This window comes from Acinonyx jubatus, chromosome A1 (genome assembly GCF_027475565.1).
Source record: "Acinonyx jubatus isolate Ajub_Pintada_27869175 chromosome A1, VMU_Ajub_asm_v1.0, whole genome shotgun sequence".
NCBI lineage: Eukaryota > Metazoa > Chordata > Mammalia > Carnivora > Felidae > Acinonyx > Acinonyx jubatus.
Genome location: NC_069380.1, coordinates 197,376,054 through 197,401,880, shown reverse-complemented (window position 1 = coordinate 197,401,880; position 25,827 = coordinate 197,376,054). Strand labels below are relative to the sequence as shown.

Here is a 25,827-nt window from a genome sequence, read left to right as displayed (position 1 = left end):
AGGCAGAAGAGTCAGGTTACTTGTTTCCAGGACCTGATTCCACAAAGGGCAAGATTTCAAAATGCAACCCTGTGCACTGAGTCATTTGTAGTATCCACTGACTTCACCCAGGGAAACCTGCTTCCTAAAGAGAGAGGAGCTGCTTAAATGGCTGAATTTTTATGTCACATTTTGCTTGTATCATTCATTGTGTAGTTTAGCCATACTCCTTCATTCATTTATTCAAGTATGTTTCCTGAGGGTTTACAATGTACTCGGCTCTGTGCTGGGGCTTGGATAATCATAGAGACAAGATAGACACAGCCACTGCCCTCATAGACCTTCTGTTGTAATGCAGTGTTTCTCCAAAAGAGGCTTATAGAACTTCTCTTCCCAAATCCCTGAGGTGCTTGGGCTGTACCCCAGATTTCAGAATCAGTCTCTCAGAGTGGGGCTATAGAGCCTGCATTTTAAGTAAGCAACCTACATGATTCTTAAACACATTAAAGTTTGAGAAACACAGGACTAATGCATTATTATATATTGATGTGTGTGTGTGTTTCTGCTGCATCTCTAGATACAGACTTTATATCATCTTTTAATTCTTGTCATTGGCCAGACAGTGCTTTGCTGTGACAGAGTGGGTTCGTAATGAGACCCTGTTGAATAAGTGTGTATATCATAATTAATGCTTTTTAAAATTTTTTCTGATAGGTGAACATTTAATGAGACTTTTTTTTCTATAACTGGCATTTTAATATTCTATTAAATACTTTTATATTTGGGCTTTAGTGTTTACACTTTAGTATTTTCTAATCTTTTTCTATTTTGACTTAAGTTGTGTTAATGACTAGTTTCATAAGTTATTCTCTAAGTGAAGGGGATTGAAAAGGACATATTTACTACTAAGCCATCACTTTTGCTGAAGTGGTGAAAAGGGTCTTAACACCTTTAAATTCCCTTTAAAGTTTGATCTTCCTTTAGTGGATTCAGAAAAGAAATTTGTTCATATAAATTTTGGAAAAATATTTACTTTTGGAAAAATACTCTTCAAAGAAATGTGTACTGAAAAGCATGGTTATCATTCATGTGGTCTTATAGTAATTCTCTCCAAAAACACAATTTATTTTAACAACCATTTTCCTCCCTGACTGACTATAATATAATTTAAATAGGTTTTGTGTATGTGTGTGTGGGGGGGGGGGGGTGGGTGTGTGTGTATGGGGGGGAGTGTATGTCTTTTGTTTTTGTTTGTTTTCAATTACAACACCCAATTCTGCCCTAAGATTGGCAGAATCTGCTTCTGGATTTTTTCCTCCCCATAACTTATCCTCCCTACCTCCATTCCTGAAAGGGAAAGATGTAAAAACAAACTGTGAGGGAGAATACCCAGAAGGAGCTGCCAAGATAGAAAGCTAAGAGATGGATGGAGGACTCTTCACCCATATCAAGGGTATAAAGGAATTCAGAATGGAGTTAAAAGGATTTCTGAAGAAGATTTCTCTGCAAGCAGGGCCTAGTGAAAAAGGCTTCAGTGGGTTCACACAATGAGCTTGATGTGTTTTCTAAAGTTGGGACACACAGTTGACTAGTGCTTCACTCCTGCCTGAAATACCTAAAGGGCAAGATAGCAGCTGTCTAGCTGCTGACAGGCAAGTCAGATGAGAGGTAGCTGCAGTCAGATTTCCCTGCAGTCCCAAGGTCTGTCATTACAAAGAATGTGTATATTCATGGATCATCACGGAGTCATGTTAGGTCCTGCCCTCAGACTCTTCTGGAGGTGAGCAGAGACTTCTGCACAAAAAAGCCGAAGATATCCCTGATGAGGGCAGTAGTGACATGTATTCACTCAGACAAGGAAGTAGGTGAAGAGAAATCTGCAGAGAACCCACAAGAAAGTTGTTAGCACCTGGTAGCACCTGATCCATCTCAGGATAGCACTGGTCAAGTAAAAATTCCTATACCCTTTATTTATCTCCATTACCCCTGTCCCCGGAGAGGTCAGAGACTACAGTTAACAATCTAAGGGGAGATGAGTAAAGAAACAAAGAAAGAAACAGCCACCTATGCCGCTTTCTCAACTACATGCTTCTCATCTCCTGAAAGGCTTAGTGAGGGGAGAAGACGTACTATGAATCAACTTTGATATTTTGTCTCCTAGAGTGTGTTTTAATCTAGGTTGAACCATATGAAATTGTTGCTATTTGATCATTTTTGACCTACAAATACAGCAATTTCATGTGGTATGACCTACATTAAAATACAATTGACTCGGGGTGCCTTGGTGGTGGCTCAGTCGGTTGAGTTTCCAGCTTCGGTTCAGGTCATGATCTCATGGCTCGTGATTTCGAGCCCCATGTTGGGCTCTGTGCTGCCAGCACAGAGCCTGCAGCTTCCTTTGGATTCTGTGTCTCCCTCTCTCTCTGCCTTTCCCCTGCTCACTCTCTCTCTCTAGCTCCCAAAAATAAATAAACATTAAAAATTAAAAAAAAAATACAGTTGACTCTAGGATAATGTGAAGGTTAGGGGCACTGACTTGCTGTGCAGTCAAAAATCTGCATATAACTTTGACTCCCCCAGAACTTAACTACTAATAGCCTACTGTTGACTGAAAGCCCTGCCAATAACATAGCAGTGGATTAACACATATTGTATGTTTTATGTATTATATGCCATATTCTACAATAAAGTAAGCTAGAGAAAAGAAAATGCTATTATGAAAATCATAAAGAAGGGGCGCTTGGGTGGCTCAGTCAGCTAAGCTTCTGACTGTTGATTTTGGCTCAGGTGATGACCTTACTATTAGGGAGATCTAGCCACATTGGGCTTTGCGCTGACAGCTTAGAGCCTACTTGGGATCCTCTGTATTCCCTCTCTCTCTGCCCCTCCCCCATTCACTGTCTTGCTCTCTCTCTCTTTCTCTCTCTGTCTCGAAAACAAATAAACTTTTAAAAAAGAAAATCATAAAGAGAGAATACATTTACAGTACTACACTGTATTTACCCAAAAAATTCATGTATAAGTGGACCCGCACAGTTCAAACCCGTGTTGTTCAAGGATCAATTATATAGGTCTTTTCTTTTGTAATAGATATTTTAAAACTATTAAGACACTTATCTTTCTATCCAGGGAGAATAGAAGAACTTCACCATAAATGAATGTTAAAGGGATCACGAGCCAAAAAAAAATCACGTCATTCTGATTACACCTCATGAATTCTTGTGTACTGTATTGATTATTGATTATGGCCATACACTTAGTACAACAGGTAAAGGTAAAATATGATGGCCTATTGTCTGCATCCATAGATTTGTCATTTAGTAATTGCATGTGTTGAAAGATAGTTGCAAAGAAATGAAAGGAATTGTCAACTCCACAAAGGAAAAAACAAACAGAGAGGAAGGGAGAAAGAAGGAAAACTTAAACTTGCATTGAAGTTTCCACATGACAATCAGCGTACATTAGGGGACGCAGCATAAGTGACAAAAACATCAACTCCAAATAGCTACTCAAAGTTTCGTACAGGTTTCTGTGTGGTCCCATTAAGACTTTTGCAAACATAGTGAAGGAATTTTTGTCAACCAATTTTTTTACCCAAGACAGAGTAAAGGCTATAAAATTGCCTTTAAAAAAAAAACCACCTATAAAAACAAACCTGAAACACTCTGAGCTTGCCATAAATGATATGATGGTATAAACGTTGTGGAGGTCTTATCGATCCTCAATACCTAAACATAACACTGCTTTTAATAATAAATGAGAATGATATAAATATGCCAAATACGAGTGCATTACCCTAAATAAAACCAGTAAATTGTGAGGCTTGATATAAAAGTGAAATATACTAATGGAACAATGTCTAGATTGTTGCTATCAAAAGCACAGCATAGCATTAAACCAGGCAAAATGAAAGAGAGAGATTAATTAAATTTTAGGAATATTATTTATCTTTCTTTTTACTGCACGTTTTATGGCCATTTCCCCTGAAGCCTTATTCGTTGTTTTGAAGTCTAAATAGAAGCCTGAAGGCACCTTGCAGTTGAATCCTTGTCAATCAGGCTATAGTATCTGACAGCAGTACTGTGAATAAGGTGAATCTTCTCTAGCCACCCAATCTGCATTCTCCCCTACCTCCATCCCTGAGCTATCTTTCCAAGGTAAAATTCAGGTCATAGAATTTCCCTGGGTAAAAATCTCCTGTCTTTGCCTGCTGAGTAATATCCAAGCTCCCCAGTGGATTGGAAAGCATCTGTCACCTGGCGCCACTCATTCCCACTGCCGCCTGCCTCCCTGGTGCCTTCTTGCCTCTCTTCTGGCTCTGCAGCCACTCCTCCCCTCGCTTTCCCTGAACACATCGCCAGTGTCCACAGGAGCCCCTCCCCAGAGTGCCCTTCTCTACCCCAAGCCCTAGGTGCTAGGTGACTTAGTTCCAGTGTCACTGTCTCTGTCACGTTCCATGATCTTTCCACCCCTCTTCCCACAAACAGTCCCCTCCCCTCTGTCCCCATAAGTTCTACTCACCCTTCACTTACAGCTCTCATCACTCAGTAGCACTATCTTTTGCTTCTGTGTCTGTCTGTCCTGGAAGACTGTGAATTCCACTTTGACAGCATTGTGCCTTAATCCTTTTATTTATGGGATACAGTTTAGAGTTTTATGTGTTGCTGAGCATATAGGAGGTAGATCATTTGGGTTGGAAAAATCTCATTGCTGGGACTTTTCATTTCTCCTTGTGTTAAAAATCATTGTTGTAATGACCTCTTTCTCTCAGTCTACTTCATGAAGTCATTGAGCTAGAAGTGATTCTTTGTGGGGGACCTCCCCCAAACACCCTTTACGTTAGGTTCCAGACTTTTCTTTGCAGGTGTTCCCGCCCCAGGCCCATTCACCTCTCATGCTGATTGCTCCCACAGTCTTCTCAGAACTTTACTTGTACTCTCCTATCCTTGCATTTTTGAACTTGGATCAATTTCATTACAGCATCATCCAAGAAGGCAGCTTAAGACACCATTTTCCTAGGACCTATATCTATCATCTATCAACTTTATGTTTCTGAGGACTCACTTAATTTCCTTATGATCCAGTCTCACTTATGCCTCCCTTCACAGTGACAAACGGCTAACATAGCCTCAGAATGGCCCATGCTGACATGGCCCATGCTGACAGTTCACTGGGATTACAGTCTGTATTATTACTGCATTCTTACTCCAACTTAATCACATTAGAAGCATGTGGTAGGGGGCAGGCTTTGCACCAGAGTTTGGTTAAAGGAAATATAAATTGGCCAGACACAAAGCCTGAGCTCTTTTCATGTTCAGCAATGGGGGATCTCCCACAGAACACTTCATTGTTTTACCCTATCATTATTCCCCTAAAGAAGACACTGGGTTGATAATGTTAATTGTTGAATGGAAAGCCCAGAAACTTAGTTTGTGCTTTAGAAATTAAAATTTAAAGGGGCGCCTGGGTGGCTCAGTTGGTTGAGCATCCGATTTCGGTTTAGGTCATGATCTCGCTGTCTGTGAGTCCGAGCCCTGTGTCGGGCTCTGTGCTGACAGCTCAGAGCCTGGAGCCTGCTTCGGATCCTGTGTCTCCCTCTCTCTCTGCCCCTCCCCTGCTCTTGTTCTGTCTCTCTGTCAAAAATAAATAAAACATTAAAACAATTTTTAAAAAATAAATTAAAATTTAGCAACTGCTGTTATAACTTTAACAATACAAGGTATTAGAATATAATTCTAAATGAGGAAATAATTCCACTTCTTCATAACTCTTTGACTCAATATACTTAATAGCTATTTTACATACTTCTCTTTCTTAAACTTCTTTGTCATTCTGTTGTTACTTGAATTTCATGAAAAAAAAATAAGAAGGCCCTCCTTTCAGTGATTTCATTTATATTTCTCACATTCACTTTCTTCCTCTTTCTTCTCTACTCCCTAAAAGAAATGAAAACCATCCACGTAATAAATTCATTGTAACTCAGCAGATATATATGAAGTGACTTCTTGATTAAGTATTAAGCTAGGTGTCATGGGCAATTAAAAAAAAAAACTGTAACTTTGTCCCTGAGCCCAAAATACTTCCAACTTAGAAATGAGGTAAAATCTTATATTTGGATGAGTACTATAATGATAGTGTATCATGAATATAACAAAGGTGAATGAGGCAGAACAATTATTTGATCTTTACGAGGAGGTAGCTCAATGTTGTAAAGCAATGTTTTCTAAATTATGTTGCTTGAGGTGTTAAATATGTTCTTCCCCCAAAATATTCCCTTAAATAGGAATAAAATATATCAGGTCTTTCAATTCATGACTCACAATGCATATTTTCATATTAAAGACTCAGAGCATTTTCAAAAAAATTTGCTTATGAATCAGAGTAGAGCAACTGGGAACAGAAGAGAAAGCCTTGGCCTTTTGCATTTGAAATTTGTGGCATTTTTTTTTTTACTTAATATAAATAGCAGAAGGAGAAAGAGAGGCAGACAAAGAGATAAAGGGAGAGACCGAGAGAGACAGAGAGAGAGAGAGAGAGAGAGAGAGAGAGAGAGAGAGAAGGGACCCCGTGCTGTAAAGATACATGTTAACTTTGTGTTACCCATTGTTTTTCAAGATTACTTGACCATGGAATTCTTTAAAAATCATAGCGAGTAACATACAGAGGGTGCTAGTACTACTCCCTAGAAAAGGGGTCAGGGAATATTAGCTCATGGCTTAGCTGAAGAAGGATTGTAAATCTCATGCTTAAGTGGTTTTGAATAAATGTTACAAACCTCTGGTTCGTATAACAGAATCCTCTATCAGTTGTGTGCCTGATTTATGTGATAGCCTGAATCTTAGTTCTCTTTGGTCTTAGATTTAATTACATACCTATATCTTTTGTTCTACTTAATCAGGAAGTTCAAACTGTGTCTCCCTAGGAAGTACAGGCTTCCTTTCCAGTTGTCTCTGAAAAGTGACTGTTGTACTTGTTCTACTGTCTTTTTTTAAATGTTTATTTTTGAGAGAAAGAGAACGCGCGCGCGCGTGCGCGCGCAGGTGGGGGAGGGGGAGAAAGAGGGAGACACAGAATCTGAAGCAGGCTCCAGGCTCTGAGCTGTCAGCACAGTGCCCTACAAGGGGCTCAGACGTGGGGCTCGAACTCAGGAGCCACGAGATCATGACCTGAGCCCAAGTCAGATGCTTAAATGACTGAGCCACCTAGGCTCTCCTTGTTCTACTCTTTATAAGAGTATTTTGTTCCTATCTTCCCATGCTGTTTTACTAATGCCCTAAGCTGCTCTTTTTCCATTTTCTCTTCAAGAAAGCTCACATCTAGCTGGTTGCTTCTTTTAGCTGCCATCCCTGCTTATTTATTTCCATTCAGCAAACATGCCTAGAGTCTTTCCATCTCCATTACTCCTCAGCAGTCTCTACTTAACTTCTACGCTCTGGTTTTTGTATCATTCCAACACAACTGGCTGCCTCAAGTCAGATATGATGATTATTGGCCATTTTTCTTTTTCTCAGTTCCTAGAATGATTTCAGTTCCTTATAATTTTTGACATATTCTCCACTCAAGACTGCTTTGCTTTCTCTATTCTACATTTGTAAACCCACCGTCTGTTCTTTACCTGGGTACCTACTAAGGGGACTGCATCTTCCTCCCTCCATGAGCCCTTTCACTGTGAGACAATAAATGTACTTGTACTTCTGTCCTCCTGCCTCCTCAAAATCTGTATGCCTCACTTGGCTAACTTTTTATCTTGTTATTTCATTATCATCCTTATTTGATTCTGTTGCACATAGTATCAAGTATAAATCTGTGTTACCTGCCTTAACTTATACCCTAAGCTGGGACTAAAACTGATTTATTAACTGGGTCCCGTTAATACTCAGCAAAGTGTTACATGTGTTTGCTTTGTGATTTGACCATTTTCCTGTGATGAAAATCAATGAATGCCACCCTTTTCTGGAAAAGACACAGCAGGCCTTATTCTGTCTGATTCGTAAGGAACTATGCAGCCCACTATCAGCCAGAGACCTACACTGAGCGTCATTTCCCTGAGATTTGAGATTCCACTGCCCCCAGTCTTCTCATTTCCCACACATCTTTATGTCTCTCTTTTTCTGCTTATCATTATTTCCCTGCTATCTCAGTCTTATGTGAAATGTTACAGTCATCTAGTAAGAATGTATGAGGGTCAATCATAAGCAAAGCAAAACAGCAGCATGGGATAAGAGAGTACCAAAAGCTATGACATAGTCCATGCTCCTTAGCCCTGCTTGCTCCTATATATAATGCAGTTGGGAGATAAAGCATGCATACAAAGAAGTTCAGAAGAATACAGTACTCCCAGGAGCAAAACAGACAAGTTTGCTTCAGGGGTTAGAGAAGGGGAAGATCAGTAAGCTAGACTGGCGACTAGGTGGGAAAAGTTTTGCAGAGAAAGTGACTCTTTGTACTGGATCTTCCAGAATGGATAGAACTTAGCTTTGTTGGAGGGATGAGGAAAGGCACTTGGTAGGGACAGGGTTCATACTGGGGAGTCCTGAAGACGTGGGAGAACTAGAAAGGCTGTTGAGTGACTGCAGGTCAGGGGAAGAAAACTGAAGTTTACCTTACAGGTCTTGTATTTCCAAGGAGCAGCTTCAAGTTTTATCTGTTTTCTATTTTAAGTAGAATAAAAATTCCATTTAGAGTGTATTTTAAAGTCGTTGATGTAGGCAATGGAGAGTTAGTGGAGATTTTTGAATAAGGATGTTATGTAAGCAGAATTTCAAGGCAGCTAGCCTTACATTTATTTATGTAAGAGCTGAGGAGATGGAGCTGAGGAGAATGAAAATAGGAGGAAGACCAACAGCGGAAAGACCAACTATTGCCACGGTCCAGGTTGAGTGAAGTGAGGTCTGGCCTGAGCCAAGGAAGAAATGCAGAAACACAGATAATAGCTGCCTTAAGTCTGGTTTCCCAGAAGCAAACCCTGAGAAAAGGAGCCAAGTGACAGTGATTTACTAAGGGAGTGCTTTTAAAAGAAAATAGTAAGAGATTTGGGGGAGCAAAACAGAGTAACAACTGAGAAGAACCAAGGGTGTGATTTCAGGTGAAATCAAGGCCTTCAGCTAATCTGAGTCAAGGGGCTGGTCTTTCACTGTCTGTACTCAGGCATTGCCTGTGGAGCTTGGCAAAAGGCAATAAAGGAAAAAATTTCCAGGCACTCCTCGCTCTTTGAACCTTTGGAACAAAGCAGATCTAGCAATCCAAGGGCAGACGGTCATCTGAAGAGACTCATGTGGAGTGTTAGAGGCAAAGTATAAAGAAAGGGTGAGGCAACTGACAGTTACAAGTTATCTAAAGAATAAACTTATAGAAGTGAGATATATGTTAAGTAGGTAGAGAAAGACAGTGAGAGAGAGAGAGAGAGAAGGTATAAAGCACTGATTTCTGACTACCAAGAGGCTAAAATTTTTCTGCTGTTCCTGGTGTCCAGATAATCCAATAGTCCATAGTAGGTTTTATAAAATATGTAAAGTATTTTGAAATGTCAAATATTATGGCACAAAGCAGCCTTGTTTAATTGGCATAAATTCTTCCTCTTCTCGTGTGAACTCCTCCCCATGTATCAATGTGATACTGTCTTTTTCCTGAAGAGTTAATAGTTTATGACCAGAATTTGATTGTACTCAATAAATGGGAGCAAAATACGCTCATTAGTACAAAGGAGTAGGACTGTCGAGCAGTGTTATGTGCAACCACATTTGAGATTCATGGCCATAACTTTAAAGTGAGACCAGTCTACAATTTGTGTGATTTTTGTGTAGAAACAATTGAAGTCACAGAAGCACAGAAGTAAAGGAGATATTTGGACTTAACCAGAGTTGGAGGTTAGCCATGTGAGTTAATGGAGGGGAAAAAAGGTTAAAGGAGTTAAAGTTTGCAAGTAAATGATTGTGGTGATGGACCATGGAATCTAAGCTAGGGACAAAAAAAAAGTAGGATCTCTGAATTAATTGCAAGTCTTGATATGGTGAAGGAATTGGTGACAGACATAAATGAGCTCAAGTTAATGGTAAAACACTTGAAATTGAGATTGAGGTGCTGCAGTTTTTCCAGTTGACAAGGTCAAGGATAAGACCTTGAGAGTGGATGACATAGGTGATGTAGAGGAAAAGATTACTAAAGATGAGGAAGTCAAAGAAATAAGACTAGATTGTTCAAGATTTTATCCAAATGAGAGACTACAGTGTTCAGTAGATTCACTCAAGTAGTAAAATGTCCAAGAATAATGACAGGAATGACAGTTTTCAAAGTTCTTTAGCCTCCTGCCTGATCAAACAAAAACAAAGGGAAATAAAAACAAAGAAACTCTGTAAGATGTCCTGAATAGATGAGCAATTAACTTCCACAGCAGCATTTATTCACCTTGGTACCAAAAAATAAGCATAATGTTTATCTAAGTTGCAAAATCATTTTACTTTTATTTATACTGAACATTTCTATACACAAAGACAATGTTGAACCTTCATGGTTTCCCTTAATAATTATACAGTGTCTGCCTAGATTACTAATTAAAACCTATGAGGGTCATTGGGAGAATAATTTTAAATCTGTGTTGAGAGTAATAGATAACTATCCATAACACTTAATTATGATTCAAGGAAATAACCTGAATTGGATTTTGAGTGTATCCTCATCCATTTATTTGTTTATTTATTTAGCATAATTAGTTGGTTGTAGCCTGCTTATATTTCCAAAAGGACTTTTGGTCATCTTTATTCCAATTATAAGAGCACACGGCTTTGGGACTGATGGTGACAGATATTCAGTGAAAGATATATTCATAGAAGAGCAGGGATATCCTGGACATAGATTGAGGGATTGCATGTTCAGTCAGCTTATTATATACCTTATCTTACACTTACGTATGCTGTCTTTTTCTTATTTATCCTATACCCAACTAAACAACTCTAAGGAATGATTAATGTGTTCTGTTTCTATTTTTAAAATATGATGCTTGTTTGTTTGCTTTACTTGTATTATATTCTCCAGTAGATCTCAATTAGCTAGATAGCTCATTGAATTCATCAAGTAACAATTCATCAATGGCAGCAGCATTTAGCAGAAACTAGTAGGATGAGGCGACACAGAATTCAGGGAGTTCAGGGAGGTGTATTTCTGTAGAGAGGAAGTAGACTGATGGAAAAAGCCCTGGGATAAAAGATTCACATCTTAGACTAGACTCTTTTCTGCCCTTTCACTGTGAGGAATATTTTAAACTTAAATTTCTCATTTATAAGATGTGATACCAATTAATGTTATTATAATCTGAATAAATTAGGGGAAAGCTTTTCAAAAGGCATTAAAAATATAGGATACTATTCTTATTTAAGCATAATGGTGTAATTGCTTTAAGACGTCTAGTGTACTCTAGAAGGTGGCTCAAAGATGATAAAGATTATTTTAAATTAGAAGGTAGTCTTGTTGGTTTCTGCAAATGCCAGAATATTCTTCTGGTTTCAAAGAAGACCCAGCTGTGGAAATGTATCTATGAGTCAGACATGTAATTAAAGATTTCTGACAACTGTAACATCCTCAAGGGAGGCTGGAAGGTAGATGCTGAACCTTCATGCCACTTGGAAGTAAGATCAGAATTGTAAATAGGATGGGTATGAAAAAAGCACTAGAGACAACTTTACCACTGAGCAAACTAGGCAATTGCCTTAGCAAGAAGGCAGCCTTGTCTCAAAATGCTTCCCCAGGACCCAAGAAATGAAGTGCCCAGAATTTCTACATTAAAAAGACATTCATTTGGGTATAGAATTTCTGAATTTCTCATTTTGGGGTGGGAAATTAAACAAAAAGTTATCTTCACTCACAATTCTTGATGTAGATTGATCTATTGGTTCACATCAATATTTAAAAGAAGGTATAGAAAAAGGATAAGAAAAATGGGCATCTGTAAGGGAGAGGGGAGGAATACAGAGCAAGGGAAATCCAATCTGGTGTCACTTTACCCTATGTATCATTTTGCTCCATGATGGCTCTGCAGTTAGCTGCCCACGTTATCCTATCTGTGCAAAGGAGGGAATGAAAGGAGGAAGGTAGAAAGAAGGGAAGACTGAACAAGAAAAGGGGTGGTGGGGAGAAGGGCTGGTGTGAGAGAAATGGAAGCTATGCCTGAGCTAGATAAAGCCTGAAGCACATGTGTGCCCTCCCCAGATACATGCCCCACTTACTACTCATCCAGCCTCATCTGGTTTCACTTCCCCTCACAGCCTAGTCCAGGCTTACTGACTTTCTTTCTGTTCTCAGGATATCCCTACTTTTTTCTCATCTCAGCTTCTTCACATACCAATTGCCCTTGTGTGGATCCATCCTCTCACTCTGTCTCCATCCAGGACAGGTCTCCACCCTCCTTGCACCTTTCAGTATCAATTTGAATATCACTTCGAAGAGGCCTTCCCTAACCCCCCATTTTGAAGTAGGGCCCTAGGTTTACTTGCTAAACAGCTTTTCCATTTCAGCCCTCTCTCCATAGTTTGCAATTGAACATGCATTGGAATGATTGTGTGTTGAATCTCCCTCTCTCTCTGATTCTCTCTCTCTCTCTCTCTCTCTCTCTCTCTCTCTCTGATTTCCTCTCTCTCTCTCTCTCTCTCTCTCTCTGTCTCTCTGTCTCTCTGTCTCTCTCTCTCTCTCTGTCTCTCTCTCTCTCTCATTTAGAAGCTCCATGAAGGCACAGAGCATGTCAGTGCATTGTATCTTCTACCCCTCAAGGCTTGCCAGAGTCATTCAGTAGAAACTATTGCAGAGATAAACCAATTGTTTAAGAAGTTTAACAACAGCACTTTCATTCTTGTTCCTTGGGCTACGAATATCCACAAGTGGCAGTGGTTATTTCTGTTGGAAGGATTTGTATACTGATGAATTTTTGAACTATCTAAAAGACAAAAATGTATGACATCTGATCTACATGTTTAAACTAAAGAAAATTGAAATGGAATATTGCTAGATGGTTAACTCACAATGGCTTGGTATTTCAGGTTGGAATTGTACAGTATGGAGAAAATGTAACCCATGAGTTCAACCTCAATAAGTACTCATCAACGGAAGAGGTACTTGTTGCAGCAAATAAAATAATCCAGAGAGGTGGCCGCCAGACTATGACAGCCCTTGGGATAGACACAGCCAGGTATGTGGATTAAAAAATAGACCAAGGTAAAAAAACTACACATGACCAACTGTTCACAATCAAGCCCTTTCGAGTGTTGATTGAGCATTTATCTTGGCAATATTTAAAGTCATCTTTTTAAAAAACTGGATTCCGCCAGTTAGCTAATAGTTATAGGATCAAGTTTTTCTACAACATAGTCTCCCTGCCCTTCTTGTCTTTCCTGTTATTCTAAAGGTTTAAGTCATGGAAAATCAGTCATAAAAACTACTGTAGTCTAATGCATCATGTTCTTGGGTGCTAAGACAAATTATTAGTGAATATATTTTCCCTTTGTTCTTTGTTTACAGCTTCTAGAAACCCCATTTTTTAAAAAAGAGGATTAATATTCATCCACTTCTACTCAATATGTATTTATATCCTAGTATGTCCATAATTTTACAGTACCTAATTTAGGGTTATTGAAGCTCTCAAGTAAGAGAACTGTAACAGAACTGTCCTTTGATCACAATGTAGAACATTTTATTTTCTATATCGTTCCCAATTGCATGCAACTCCCATCTTTTGCTGTTTCATTCATGAGTCGCCTTTAAAGCGAGTAAGGTTCTGATCAAAAACTAAACAATACCAAAATCACAGGAGATCTAATAAGTAATGTGACTAATACTAAGGATCCTTCTGTTACGTGTCTTCAACTTCTGGACCCTCATCTGATTTTAAAGAACTAATTACCCATTCTCTCACTTCACTTGTCTGCTAAGATCAGTATTTTAAGGGGGTTAAAATAGTTAATATGGATATTCTGAATAACTGAGATTTTATGTGCAGCATTAGGCCCCTAAGTGTTAGAGAAGCATGTGGTTCTAGTTATATGGGACTCAAGAGAAAATAACCACAAACAGATGGGGTAATTTTACATTTACCTGCCTTTCAGATCACCAATTTGCATGCACAGAGAGTGCACATGTTGAGGTGTGCTGAATGCACCTTCTTAAATAATTGACTAAATGTGACCGCACATTCAAAGTAAATCAAAGTATTCTTTGAAAGCTCTGAGTCTGTAGGGAGCTGTGTATTTTCTAAAGGCAACCACTTAAGAATGAATATTCATCTTTGAAAACTAACTGAAGAAATATTCTGGCTGCTTTGCTCCTGCGTAAATACCACTCTAAATACCATAACCCTATATGGTTTTTGCCTACATGTTTCACAAAGGGTCTAGCTGTAGGGCACACAGTTTAATGAGTTTTGTATATAAATAAAACTCCATAGCGGTATTACTCAGTATCCTTGTACATTCTTTTTTCACATTGAAGCATATTTTTAATTGCTGTTTATTCCTTTCTAGCAGGGCCAATTGCAAACAATATTTTTAATTTTTTAGAATCCTTTACTTCTATTTTCATTGGATGGTAGTATTTGGGGGTCAAGGGCAATTTGCTGAAGATATTTGAAACAGAAAGACCCTACTCAAGAGTTCTGCCAGTGGCTAGTTTTACATTATATAAAACCAACCCTTGTTTAGATCTAGCAGATTTTCCTTAAGAAATGTCTTTTAATTATCTCCATCAGCTGAGGTTCATTCAGTAATGACCTGTATCTTTGTAAGAAGTAGGAAGTTTTGGTGATCCTCTAGAGAATTAAGACCACAAAAAGGGTTGAATCATATGTGATATCCATGTCTGAAAGACTAGTCTTTAACATCTGTTTTCACCTTTGTACATATAAAGAAGTTGGACATCTACCTGTTTAGTGTAGAGGGCAGAAATATGCAGTTCCTTAGTGATCAGTTGTTGTTTTTTTTAATAGCTTCTCCTTTATTTTGAAATTTTTAAGAAAAATCAAAAATGTAAAAGAAAGCAAACAAAAAAATCCTATGTACTCACCAAACAAATCAACAGTTGTTAATATCTTCTCATATTTGCCTTCAGTCTTTTTAAAGAGAAATAATCACAGATAAAAATCCCTTTGCCCACATCACTGGGATTTTCTCTCCTGCTCACAAGATACCTACTATTGTACATTTACTGTGTACCTAAGGTACAACTAATGTGTATTGTGCAAACCATTTGGAAGGTTGGTTTAAGAGAAATGTTTTTTGGCATATTCCAAACTGCAGGTATTTGCCCTCACGACCAAACTAAAATATTTAAAAGGAGCATTCAGTACAACAATTGCTGCATTTTATACCAAAATCAAAAAAAATATTATATGAAACCCTTTCATTGTTTCATTCCAAATAAACTTACTTGACTCAAGAGAGGGAAGTGAGTTGAGTAAAAGAAAATAATACAGGGAAAGTGTGCCTCTGTGTGTGTGTGTGTGTGTGTGCGCACGCACGCGCCTGTGAAGAAGCACAAAACAAACAAGAATTTAAGTTCCCTTCTCTTTCAGCTCTTTCCATAAATGCTTTTTGAATTAAATAAAAACTCCTTTCTTTGCAGTTAGGCCATAGCATTTCCCTTTCTCTCCGTGCCACCTTCTCCCACCCCATCCCCAGCAGCCTGTGTCCTAAAACCTAGTTCAGACCAAATTTTTCATAGCTACTCCAGCCCCTTTTGTCCTCCATAGCCCTGCTTTATCGCTGAGTCAGACCACAACTGTCTGCAGTCTTTTATGACCATGTCTGATTTTCCCCCATACTCCTGTTTTCCCCCAGCTCCCCTCCTCAGCTCAGAGGATTTCCATACTGTTCTATAAATGTCAGAGTAGATGTGGGGGAAGTGAGGACAGAGCAAAAGTTTCTGCCAAAAGCAGAAGAAAAGAGGAGTGTTTATAGAGAAAGGAGTGGCTGAGAGAGTATTTGAGATCTGACCTTCTCTAGATCTGATGTGTGCTCCATTGACACCTGCCCTGACAAGTTTCCAAAGAATGAAATACTGCCCCCCTTTGTATATGGGATATGTGATGATCAGCAAAATGGTGACCTCTCCATCATCTGGAATAAATCCAAAACTATTACAAATAATGATCATCATGCCTCCCAGCTTGAACAATGGGTGTCAGTGTTGATCTTGGAAGGACAGCACTAGTCTAGCTACAGTTGTCACTGTTTTTCTTTTGTTTATCACTTTGCCTAACCTTGGGGTGGTGTTTTATTTGCTTCTCTTTTCTCTTTGATTTCTTCAGGAAGGAGGCTTTCACTGAAGCCCGGGGTGCCCGAAGGGGAGTTAAAAAAGTTATGGTGATTGTGACTGATGGGGAGTCCCATGATAACCATCGACTGAATAAGGTCATCCAAGACTGTGAGGATGAAAACATTCAGCGATTTTCCATAGCTGTAAGTACAGGGCTAGAAATGGTTTTCATATTCTGTTGTGAAGACAAGAGGGGTGTGTGTGTGTGTGTGTGTGTGTGTATGTATATACATATATCATGGTTATGTTATGAAAGTGACACAGACAAGGTTGAGAAAGGAAAAGTTCTCCACTTGAAAGTAAACTCTGTGGAGGCAAGATAGGGTTTTTGCTCCCTTTGTGTCCCCAGGAAGAGAGGGCAAGAGAAAGAAAGAGACAGAAATAGGGAAGGAAAAAGAAGAAAAGAAAAGGAGAAGAAGGTAGGAAGAGGAACTGTGGGGGGGCGGGGCGGATGGAGAGAGGAACTGAGGAAGGGCAGGAAAGAGGAAGGGAAGGAGGAGATGGAAGGGTGGAAGGAAAAAGGAAGGGAGGTAGGAAAGGAGGGAACTGAAGATGTGCTAGGTAAGAAATACAGTGCCTGCTAATTAATAATTCTTCCCACGATTTGGGAAGGTGGAAAATCAGGACAAAGCTCCTAATAATCTGCTAAAAGTGAACAATGGTATTTCCACACCTACAACTCTATGAGTTACAGGAAAGAAGCAAAAGGTCACCTAATTTTTTGTCTACTCTGGACAGTCTACACCAGGACTTAGAAGAAGAGTCCCTGTGATGGCAAGACTTTCTTTTTTTTTTTTTCACATTTACTTATTTTTGAGAGACAGAGAGAGACAGAGCATGAGCAGGGGAGGGGCAGAGAAAGTGGGAGACACAGAATCCAAAGCAGGCTCCAGGCTCTGAGCTGTCAGCACAGAGCCCAACGCAGGGCTTGAACTCACAGACCATGAGATCATGGCCTGAGCCAAAGTCGGCCACTTAACCAACTGAGCCACCCAGGCGTCCCAGCAAGACTTTCTTATGTGGTTTTGTAGTTACAGTTATTCCTCTGCACAAGCCACTTTCTTGGCATTACTGATGGAATGAGGAGGGATCAGGAGACTGACTTATTACTTATGCACTCTGTGCAGAGCCATTTCATCCCATTTCATAACCCCTCACTGTGCAGCCAAAGTGAAGCAGCCAGCAGCTATAAAATGTTTTCCTATAATTGCATTTAAGCTGGGCAAGAAGAGAAAAAGGATTACAGAAGAAGAAATTTCCTTTAGTTCCAAGGAAAAGCCTAGCCTGCTCTTGATGATGTAGAAGATATTACATATAAAGTACTTTAGCTCTTTGTGAGCAAATCTGGATTAATACAACAGCAATCCATTATTAATAAGAAGTGTCTTTCAAATATAAAAAACAAAAAGGGGAGAGGGAGAGAGAGAGAGAGAGAGAGAGAGAGTCAGAGTGCTTTATAGCTCTTATTAGTGATTTTTTTCTAAATCAACTTCTAATAGTTCCATGAACTAAGATAACTCAATTTTCATGGTGCGACCCCATGGAGAGGGACATTCAGAAAAAGAGAAATAAAACTTCTACATTTCAAACATGGAAAATAATTTAAATTGTCACTCATATAGCACTCTATAATCTACAGTGTTTTTTTTCTGTGTCCTAGATACCTTTCTTTGCCCTTCATGGCACCCCAAAGAGAGGAGGGCAACCTTTATTTTCCCCATTTTATGAATGAGAAAACCAAGGGATAGCAGTCCCCATGACTGTAGGTCACATGGCCAGGTCTCCACATCCCCCTTGACTGACCACATGAACCACACTGCCCTGGGCTGTTCTTCCCCATGCCCCAATCTTTCTTTCTTCTGCCTTGGGTCTCTGGAAGGTGCTACAGGACTATCCTAACCTGTTTTCACTCACTTCCTCTAACTTCCAAAGAGCACCATTGTTCTCTCCACCTCCTGCTTTTTGTACCAGAGCAAAAGGACCCAGCACAGAAATGCTAAGCATGTCCCATAATGTGATAACTTTAAGCAACAAAAGACCCATGGACATTTTCCAGAAGTAAGTCTAAGAAAGGTGGGTGGGGGGGAGGGATAGAGGACAGTATATTTTGGAGCCAGAAAGACCTTTGTTCAAATTCTGCCTTTGTGAGAGTGAATAAGTCACGTAATACTCTGAGCTTCAGCTTCTTTATCTATAAAGTAGGGTAATATTGTTTCTTTCTCTTTCAGATAAAGAACCAGTGAGATAATGACTGTGAAACCATCTAGCACAATGGCAGGCTAGGCAACCAATAAATATTATTTTTCTTAAGGATCTTTAACTCAAGCAGTTTACAACCATGAAGTAATAAAATTATAGTGCTTTAGAACTAGAAGGAATTTTATAGATAAACTGTGTTGCCCTCTTGCACAGAAGCCTTCAGAGACTCCCCCATGCACTGTCAACCCTATTCTCAGCTTCTGAACCTTAACTAATGACTATGTCCCACCTTCCTTTCTAATCATTCACTCTTGATTCAATAGCATGTGCCCTTTAAGGAGTCTTCTTAGTATATATTGTTTTTTTTTTTAATTAAGGCAGGAAACAAACATCTCAGAACTCTAACTGCTTAGCCTAAATTGGTTTTCACAAAATCTCTTTTATTTACAGTAAGTGAGAATAAGATATTACCCATAATTGCATTAATCTTCCAGGAGAATAATAAAATCATGAGTTCCTTTCCTGTTTTAATCAATGAATTATTATCAAATTGCTCTTCAAAATGTTATAAATAATGTATGAGAAAATTTCACTTCAAGAATTGTTATTTTCCCAATTCATATTTCTTGTCCCCAGTGAACCTTGTATTTTTTAGTTTGTGCTGAACTAGGAAATAAGACAGTTATTTTACTGCCTCTTCTTGTGCATTCTTGGGCATTTCTACAGCTGCATTCATGCTTCACATGATCAAATATAGTTGAGGATCTGCCACTGTTGTCACCTGGACTGTTTCTCCTACTCCATTTTTTTTACCCTCCATTTGATCTTGAACACCACAGACATGTTTTATGGGAGACAATGACCCCAAAATAATTGACCATTGAAAATTTAAGCACTCTAGGGGCGCCTGGGTGACTCAGTCAGTTAAGCAGCCAACTTCAGTTCAGGTCGTGATCTCCCAGTTCATGAGTTCGAGCCCCGCATCAGGCTCTGTGCTGACAGCTCAGAGCCTGGACCCTGCTTCGAATTCTGTGTCTCCCTCTCTCTCTGCCCCTCCCCTACATGCACTCTCTCTGTCTCTCTCTCAAAAATAAATAAACATTAAATTTTTTTTAAAAAAAGAAAATTTAAGCACTCTATGATAAAACAGCAAAACTCTTAGATTTGGTGAGGGTCCTGAGCTGGTGTGAGTATTCTGTTCGAAGGTTTGTATTCTGTCACTTGTGGATATTAGACACTGCTAGCAGGAACCCGCTTTACATTCATATTCTAATCCTGGATGATAATGGCTGGGATTATAATGGCTGTGAAATGTGTATTATCTACAGCATTCAAATGAAAATCAGAGAAGTTAGAAAGTATCTTAGCATTCCATTCATTTGCACACAAAAGGCACTACAGTACATGTAAATGAATTGTACACTTTACATTTGACACATCTGCCTCAAGGGAGGTTCAATTCTGGATGTCTACTTCAGGTAAATATTAGCAGAATACCAAATGCCTGGGCTTGACATATTTGTATAAAGTGGAACAGAAGTAATTTATAAGTGTTATTTTGTATTTCTTCTCATTCATAGAAAATAATGTTTCTACAAGCTACCAGATCCTTGGGTGAAGGATCAAAACACATTTCTATTTTTATTTTTATTCTGTAATACAAATAGTTCAAACTGGATGCAAGTCCCAATAATTCCTGGGAATTTTTTTGTTTTACACTTTCTTCTAAATATATATTCTCATGTTGAATCTGTTTTATTTTTATTCTTTAAGTATGTCAGTTGGGCATTTTCCTCACTGAACTTTATCCAGTTGTCTCTGTCACATAGAGTACTAAATGTCTGACATTTACATTACAACTATGAACCTCGACCATGCAAGGTCAAACCTCGAACCATGCATGGTCCAAACGTCTTTATAATTTTTATATGTATTTTCAACTGTATCACTTTATAAGTGAAATGGAAGTGAACACGTCAATGCAAAAGTGAATCTACAATATGTTCAATAGGAATTAAGGAGGAAAGATGGTGACTTTTCTGCCAAGGGTGTCATATGACTTATAGTATAAATTAGGTAAAACATTGGGGACTCAGGGTTCTTCATGTGATGTAGGATTTGTATGAATCTAAAAGAAATACGTGTGTAGCAAAACTGCTGACAAAGAAGAAACCCAACAGTGTGTCCAGAGAAGAATAACAGGTGTAGAGTGAGGTGTTGAGCCAAACTCCAGTGATCCTGAAACTGACACACGGTTATGATGGACACTCTGGAGGCTGGACACTCTCTGCCTTTGCCATGCTTTCTCTGGGGCATGCCCATCTAGCTGTGGGGAAATACTCAACTTTAAGAAAGGCATCTTAGAATTTCTTCAATGTAATAAGAGCAAGTGGGCCTTGGGTTTTCTCTCCCTATCTGGACAGTTCTCAACATTCATTTCCACTAATTCTCTTCCCCCATCAAGTAGCTAAAGTGGGGAAAAGCACAGATTTAAACTATTTCTGTTGTTTGCATTTGCTTTTCAGCCAAGTAGACACGTACTGAATTTTTGTGTTCAGGTACAATTTTGCAAACTCCTCTTAGTGCCCTTCCTACCGAAATCTTGACAAGTAGTAAAGAGTTAAGTTCAAAAATCAAAAAGCTACCCAACTAGTCTGCTGATTTCCTTAGAGCCAGCTCTAGTATTCCTAAATTGCACACGTCTTCAAAGCAGCACAAAGTTCTTCACAGACATGAGGGCTTTATGCCTCACCCACACATTTTACAGATGAACACAGAGCCTAAGGAAGGAACAAGGAAGTGGATGAAGACCTGCAATGTACAAATGCGAACTCCTCAGAACCCTTCCCAGGGATGCTGTGGGAAAGGGGCAAAGGTGTGACTCAAGCAGGAGGAAGGGGTCAAGAATGAATCTTCCAGCGCCTCTCACTAGGAGGGAAAACTCTAGAACTGCTGCATGGCCTGTCTGACTAGCTGTCACACAACTGCATTCCTACCGTTAACATTTTAATGATTCATTTACTAATCTAAACCCTCATTCGTTTTATGATGCTAATAAACAAGTATGCTGTAGATCATAAATAGCAACACTTAAAAACAGTAATTTTAGCTCTTTTCTAACTACAAGTGAAAAGCTGTACCCTTCTTAATAAAAATATCAGTTTTTTTTAAGTTTATTTATTTTTGACAGAGAGAGAGAGAGCATGAGTGGAGGAGGGGCAGAGAGAAAGAAACACAGAATCAGAAGCAGGCTCCAGGCTCTGAGCTGTCAGCACAGAGCCCCATGCAGGGCTCGAACTCACAGACTGTGAGATCATGACCTGAGCCAAAGTCGACGCTTAACCGACTGAGCCACCCAGGTGCCCCCAAAATACCAGTTTTTAAGTCTACCATTTTGAATCTCACATTTAAAAAAAAAATACACGCAGATGCCTGGAACAGGCAGCCAAAGGAGAGTTTGGGCAGCCGGGTGTTCAGAGGAGAGGGCCAGGGGTCTGTGGCCAGAAGACCCAGTGGAGACCGAGACTGACGTCTCCACCTGTGCCTGCCCACCCACGTGTCTACGATCTGCCCAGTATGCAATGCTGAACTGTGCTTGGGGACTATTGCATATCTGTTTTCCAACAGAACTTTGAAGGCACCATGGGCTCAGTTTAATGATACCAGACAAATCTATGTCTATGATTTAAAAATCTAATGTGAAGTTAGAAAATTCTGGTATCTTCATCGTTACTTCTGGTCCCCAAGGAGCAGGATATTCTAAAAATCAAGCAATAGTACAGAGCTCAGAATCTTATCTTCATTTTTTAGATTCCACTAGCATAGAATTGAATTAATCATGATCCTTTGTTCAGGAAACCTCATCATTTGTGGAAGCATGGGCCACTTTATAGGTTTTTGTGTTTATTATTGTTCCTGCATACTTATTGTAAGTATGCACCATAAACATCTAAGGACCTGACCACATTCACCACCTGGGTGCCCTCCACCTGGTAACCATAGGCCCAAATCTATGCTCATCTATTTCTCTCCTTTTCTAATCTTTTGGTATCTATACATATCTAGAAGTGTTCCTTTTTTTAACTCTATAAAAAGGTGTCATGCTGCATATAGTATTTTGAAACTTTTAAAATTTAATGTTGTTAAGATTCATCCAGATTGAGGTGCCTGAGTGGCTCAGTCGGTTGAGTGTCTGACTCTTGATTTTGGCTCAAATCATGATCCCAGTTCCGTGGGATGGAGTCCTGAGTTGGGTCATGGACCTGCTTGACATTCTCGCTCTCTCACTCTCTTTCTCTCTCTCTTTCTCTCTCTCTCCCTCTGCTCCTCTCCATTCTCTCTTTCTCTCTAAAATAAAAAAGGGGCTCCTGGGTGGCTCATTAAGTTAATAATCTGACTTCAGCTCAGATCATGATCTCACGGTTCATGGATTCAGGCCCTACGTTGGGCTCTGGGCTGACAGCTCAGAGCTTGAAGCCTGCTTCAGATTCTGTTTCTTTCTCTCTGTCTGACCCTCCCCCGCTTGCACTCTGACTCTCAAAATTAATTAATTAATCCATATTATTTCATGTCATTATAGTTCATTTGGTTTTTTAAAAGTAATAATTACATACAGTGAAATACAAGATTTCAATGTGAAAATTATGTACAAAGTGAACAATTTGATGACTTTAGATAGTCACATACACCCATGTAACTGACACCTCGATCAAGATATGTAACATTTCCATCACCCTTAGAGAGTTCCCTATACTTCCTATCATGTTTAATACCCACTTCTATAGTAACCATGTTGTGACTTATATCACCATCACTTAAGTTGCCTGTTCTATTTATGTAAATGAAATCATACAGTATATACTCTTTTGTGTTTAGCTTTTCACTCAACATAATGATTACCCATGATATTTGTGCATCAGTGGTTCATGTTCTATAATACATTGTTTGGATATACCATGATTTGTTCTATACTTTATTGTTCATGGACATTTGAGTTGTTTCCAGTTTGAGTGCAATTAAAAAAAACTGAACTTCTGATTCATGGGGCAACAGGAATGACTCAAAAGCATTCCAGGCGCCTGGGTGGCGCAGTCGGTTAAGCGTCCGACTTCAGCCATGTCATGATCTCACGGTCCGTGAGTTCGAGCCCCGCGTCGGGCTCTGGGCTGATGGCTTGGAGCCTGAGGCCTGTTTCCGATTCTGTGTCTCCCTCTCTCTCTGCCCCTCCCCCGTTCATGCTCTGTCTCTCTCTGTCCCAAAAATAAATAAAAACGTTGAAAAAAAAATTAAAAAAAAAAAGCATTATGCAAAGTGAAAGAAGTCAGACACAAAAGGCTACATGCTATATATATGGCTTCTTAAATATGACATTCTGGAAAAAGCAAAGCCTTAAGGACAGAAAATATATCATTGGTTGCAAGGGTCAGGGGGAGGAAAGGATTAACCACAGGGGGCAAGAGGAACACTGATAGAAAAGTTCTAAATTTTGAAGCGGTAGTAACCCAACTGTGTGGACTTGTCAAAACTCAGAATTGTGTATCTCAAAAGGGTGAGTTTTACTGTTAATGAATTATATCTCAATAAAACTTACTCTAAAAAATAAAATAGATGTTTGAGAAAACCTGCTAAGACATTTAAATAATTACAGTTAACTATAACAGATAATTCTTGCCTCTCTCTCTTCTGTGTGTGTGTGTGTGTGTGTGTGTGTGTGTATATATATATATATATATATATATATATATATATATATAAACAAGATGTCCGTGTCTTGAGAATTTGGTTTTAAACAGAAATTGCCAAGTAAGATTTCTATTTAGTTCAATATCTGTTTTCAAAATATATGTGTGGGATTGGCTCTTGGTAAGAGTATCAGGAAGAACTGCCTACTCAAGATCAAGTAACTCACTTGCTAACTGCTTTTAACACCAAATGGTGGTGGCATAGGCTGGAATAATACCAGAGACATTCAGAAACTATAACATTAGTGTTGAACTGTCAGACTTTAAAGATATAGCTGTTCGTAAACAGGCACACAGTAATGCAAGAGAAGAAACATATAAGATTGTCCTTTGTAGTTTTCTCTACCAATTACAGTATGTAACAGTTAATTTTAGGAAATCTCACATTTGAAAATTATTCTTCCAAGAATGTGGAAGTACATAAAATTTCATTATATTAAGGTACTATACACTCTCTTGTTTGTTGACAAAATGCTTGAGATCCTTAATTAATATACAGAATTTAAAATATAACCTTGCCATTTTTGTCATGTCTTAGATTCTTGGGAGCTATAACAGAGGCAATTTAAGCACTGAAAAGTTTGTGGAAGAAATAAAATCAATTGCAAGTGAACCCACTGAAAAGCATTTCTTCAATGTCTCTGATGAATTAGCTCTAGTCACTATTGTTGAAGCTCTCGGAGAAAGAATATTCGCCCTGGAAGGTATGACTATTTCTCATACTCCCGCATGTTTTCTCTACAATTCAATTTAATGTAATGGCCTTTTGGTGTTTATTTCTTCTACACGGCTAATGCATTTTTACTGTGTACAATAACCAGCATGGAACAATGCCCCTTTCTGTAAATCTGTCACCAAGATGGCTGTCTCACATAGCCCTGTGTCTGTTGGCATCTCTCTTTGTAAGGACATGGCAGGGCTAATGTGAGGGCTGAAAGAAGGCAATGATCAGTGTAGACTCACAAGAACAAAAATGTGTCCACGTGTTTTAGCCCTTTTCTGTGACACGGGTTTAGAAAATGGAGGAGCTAGCTCAAGTTTTCTTTTTTAATTTGTTTTTTTATTTTGGGCTTCTATAGAACTGTCCTTATTTGCAATAACTTCATTGTTCATTTATTTTCTCCCGTTTTGCTTCTTGCCCATTTTAAAGGTCTTTATGGAACTCTGCCTTAACTCCCATGGCAGTAAAACATTGGTTCACTATATTTGTCTAAGTCATATTACTTTTTTGTGGATTTCTTTTCTTGGATGTTGCAATGGCGATTGGCTACTGAAGAAAATAAATCATGGCATTCCTTCCCCTGCCTTAGGTGGAAGAGGTCAAGTATCAAATTCTTTTGGAACTGGCCTTTGCCTGACCAAAAAAAAAGGAAAAAAAAAGTTTTTGGAATTGTTATGCCAGGCAAACAAAAAAGCCTCCTCCTTCATATTCTCTGTTAACTGGAGACTAAGAGAACATGCGTCTTTCCTTCAACCTAGGATGAGAAACCTCCAGAGAGTTCTGTTTTTATGCCCTTATCTGAATCCAATGGACTCTGTCCTTGTGAGGACACACTGAAGAACTATTGTTTTGTATCTTAAACATAGAAATTCATGAGCACTTTCTCAGTCACCCTGA

General features: G+C 39.0%; 1 protein-coding gene across 3 annotated transcripts in view; it reads left to right on the top strand.

Annotated features, from left to right (window-relative positions):
• Positions 1-25,827, top strand: part of ITGA1 (integrin subunit alpha 1) — a 162,055-nt gene that overhangs the window by 76,083 nt on the left and 60,145 nt on the right. For all 3 annotated transcript variants that reach the window (XM_015073711.3, XM_053200747.1, XM_053200755.1), the window contains 3 exons: positions 13,005-13,153; positions 16,262-16,412; positions 24,748-24,913. In XM_015073711.3, coding sequence (XP_014929197.1) covers positions 13,005-13,153; positions 16,262-16,412; positions 24,748-24,913 — 466 coding nt within the window. The remainder of the gene's footprint in view (positions 1-13,004; positions 13,154-16,261; positions 16,413-24,747; positions 24,914-25,827) is intronic.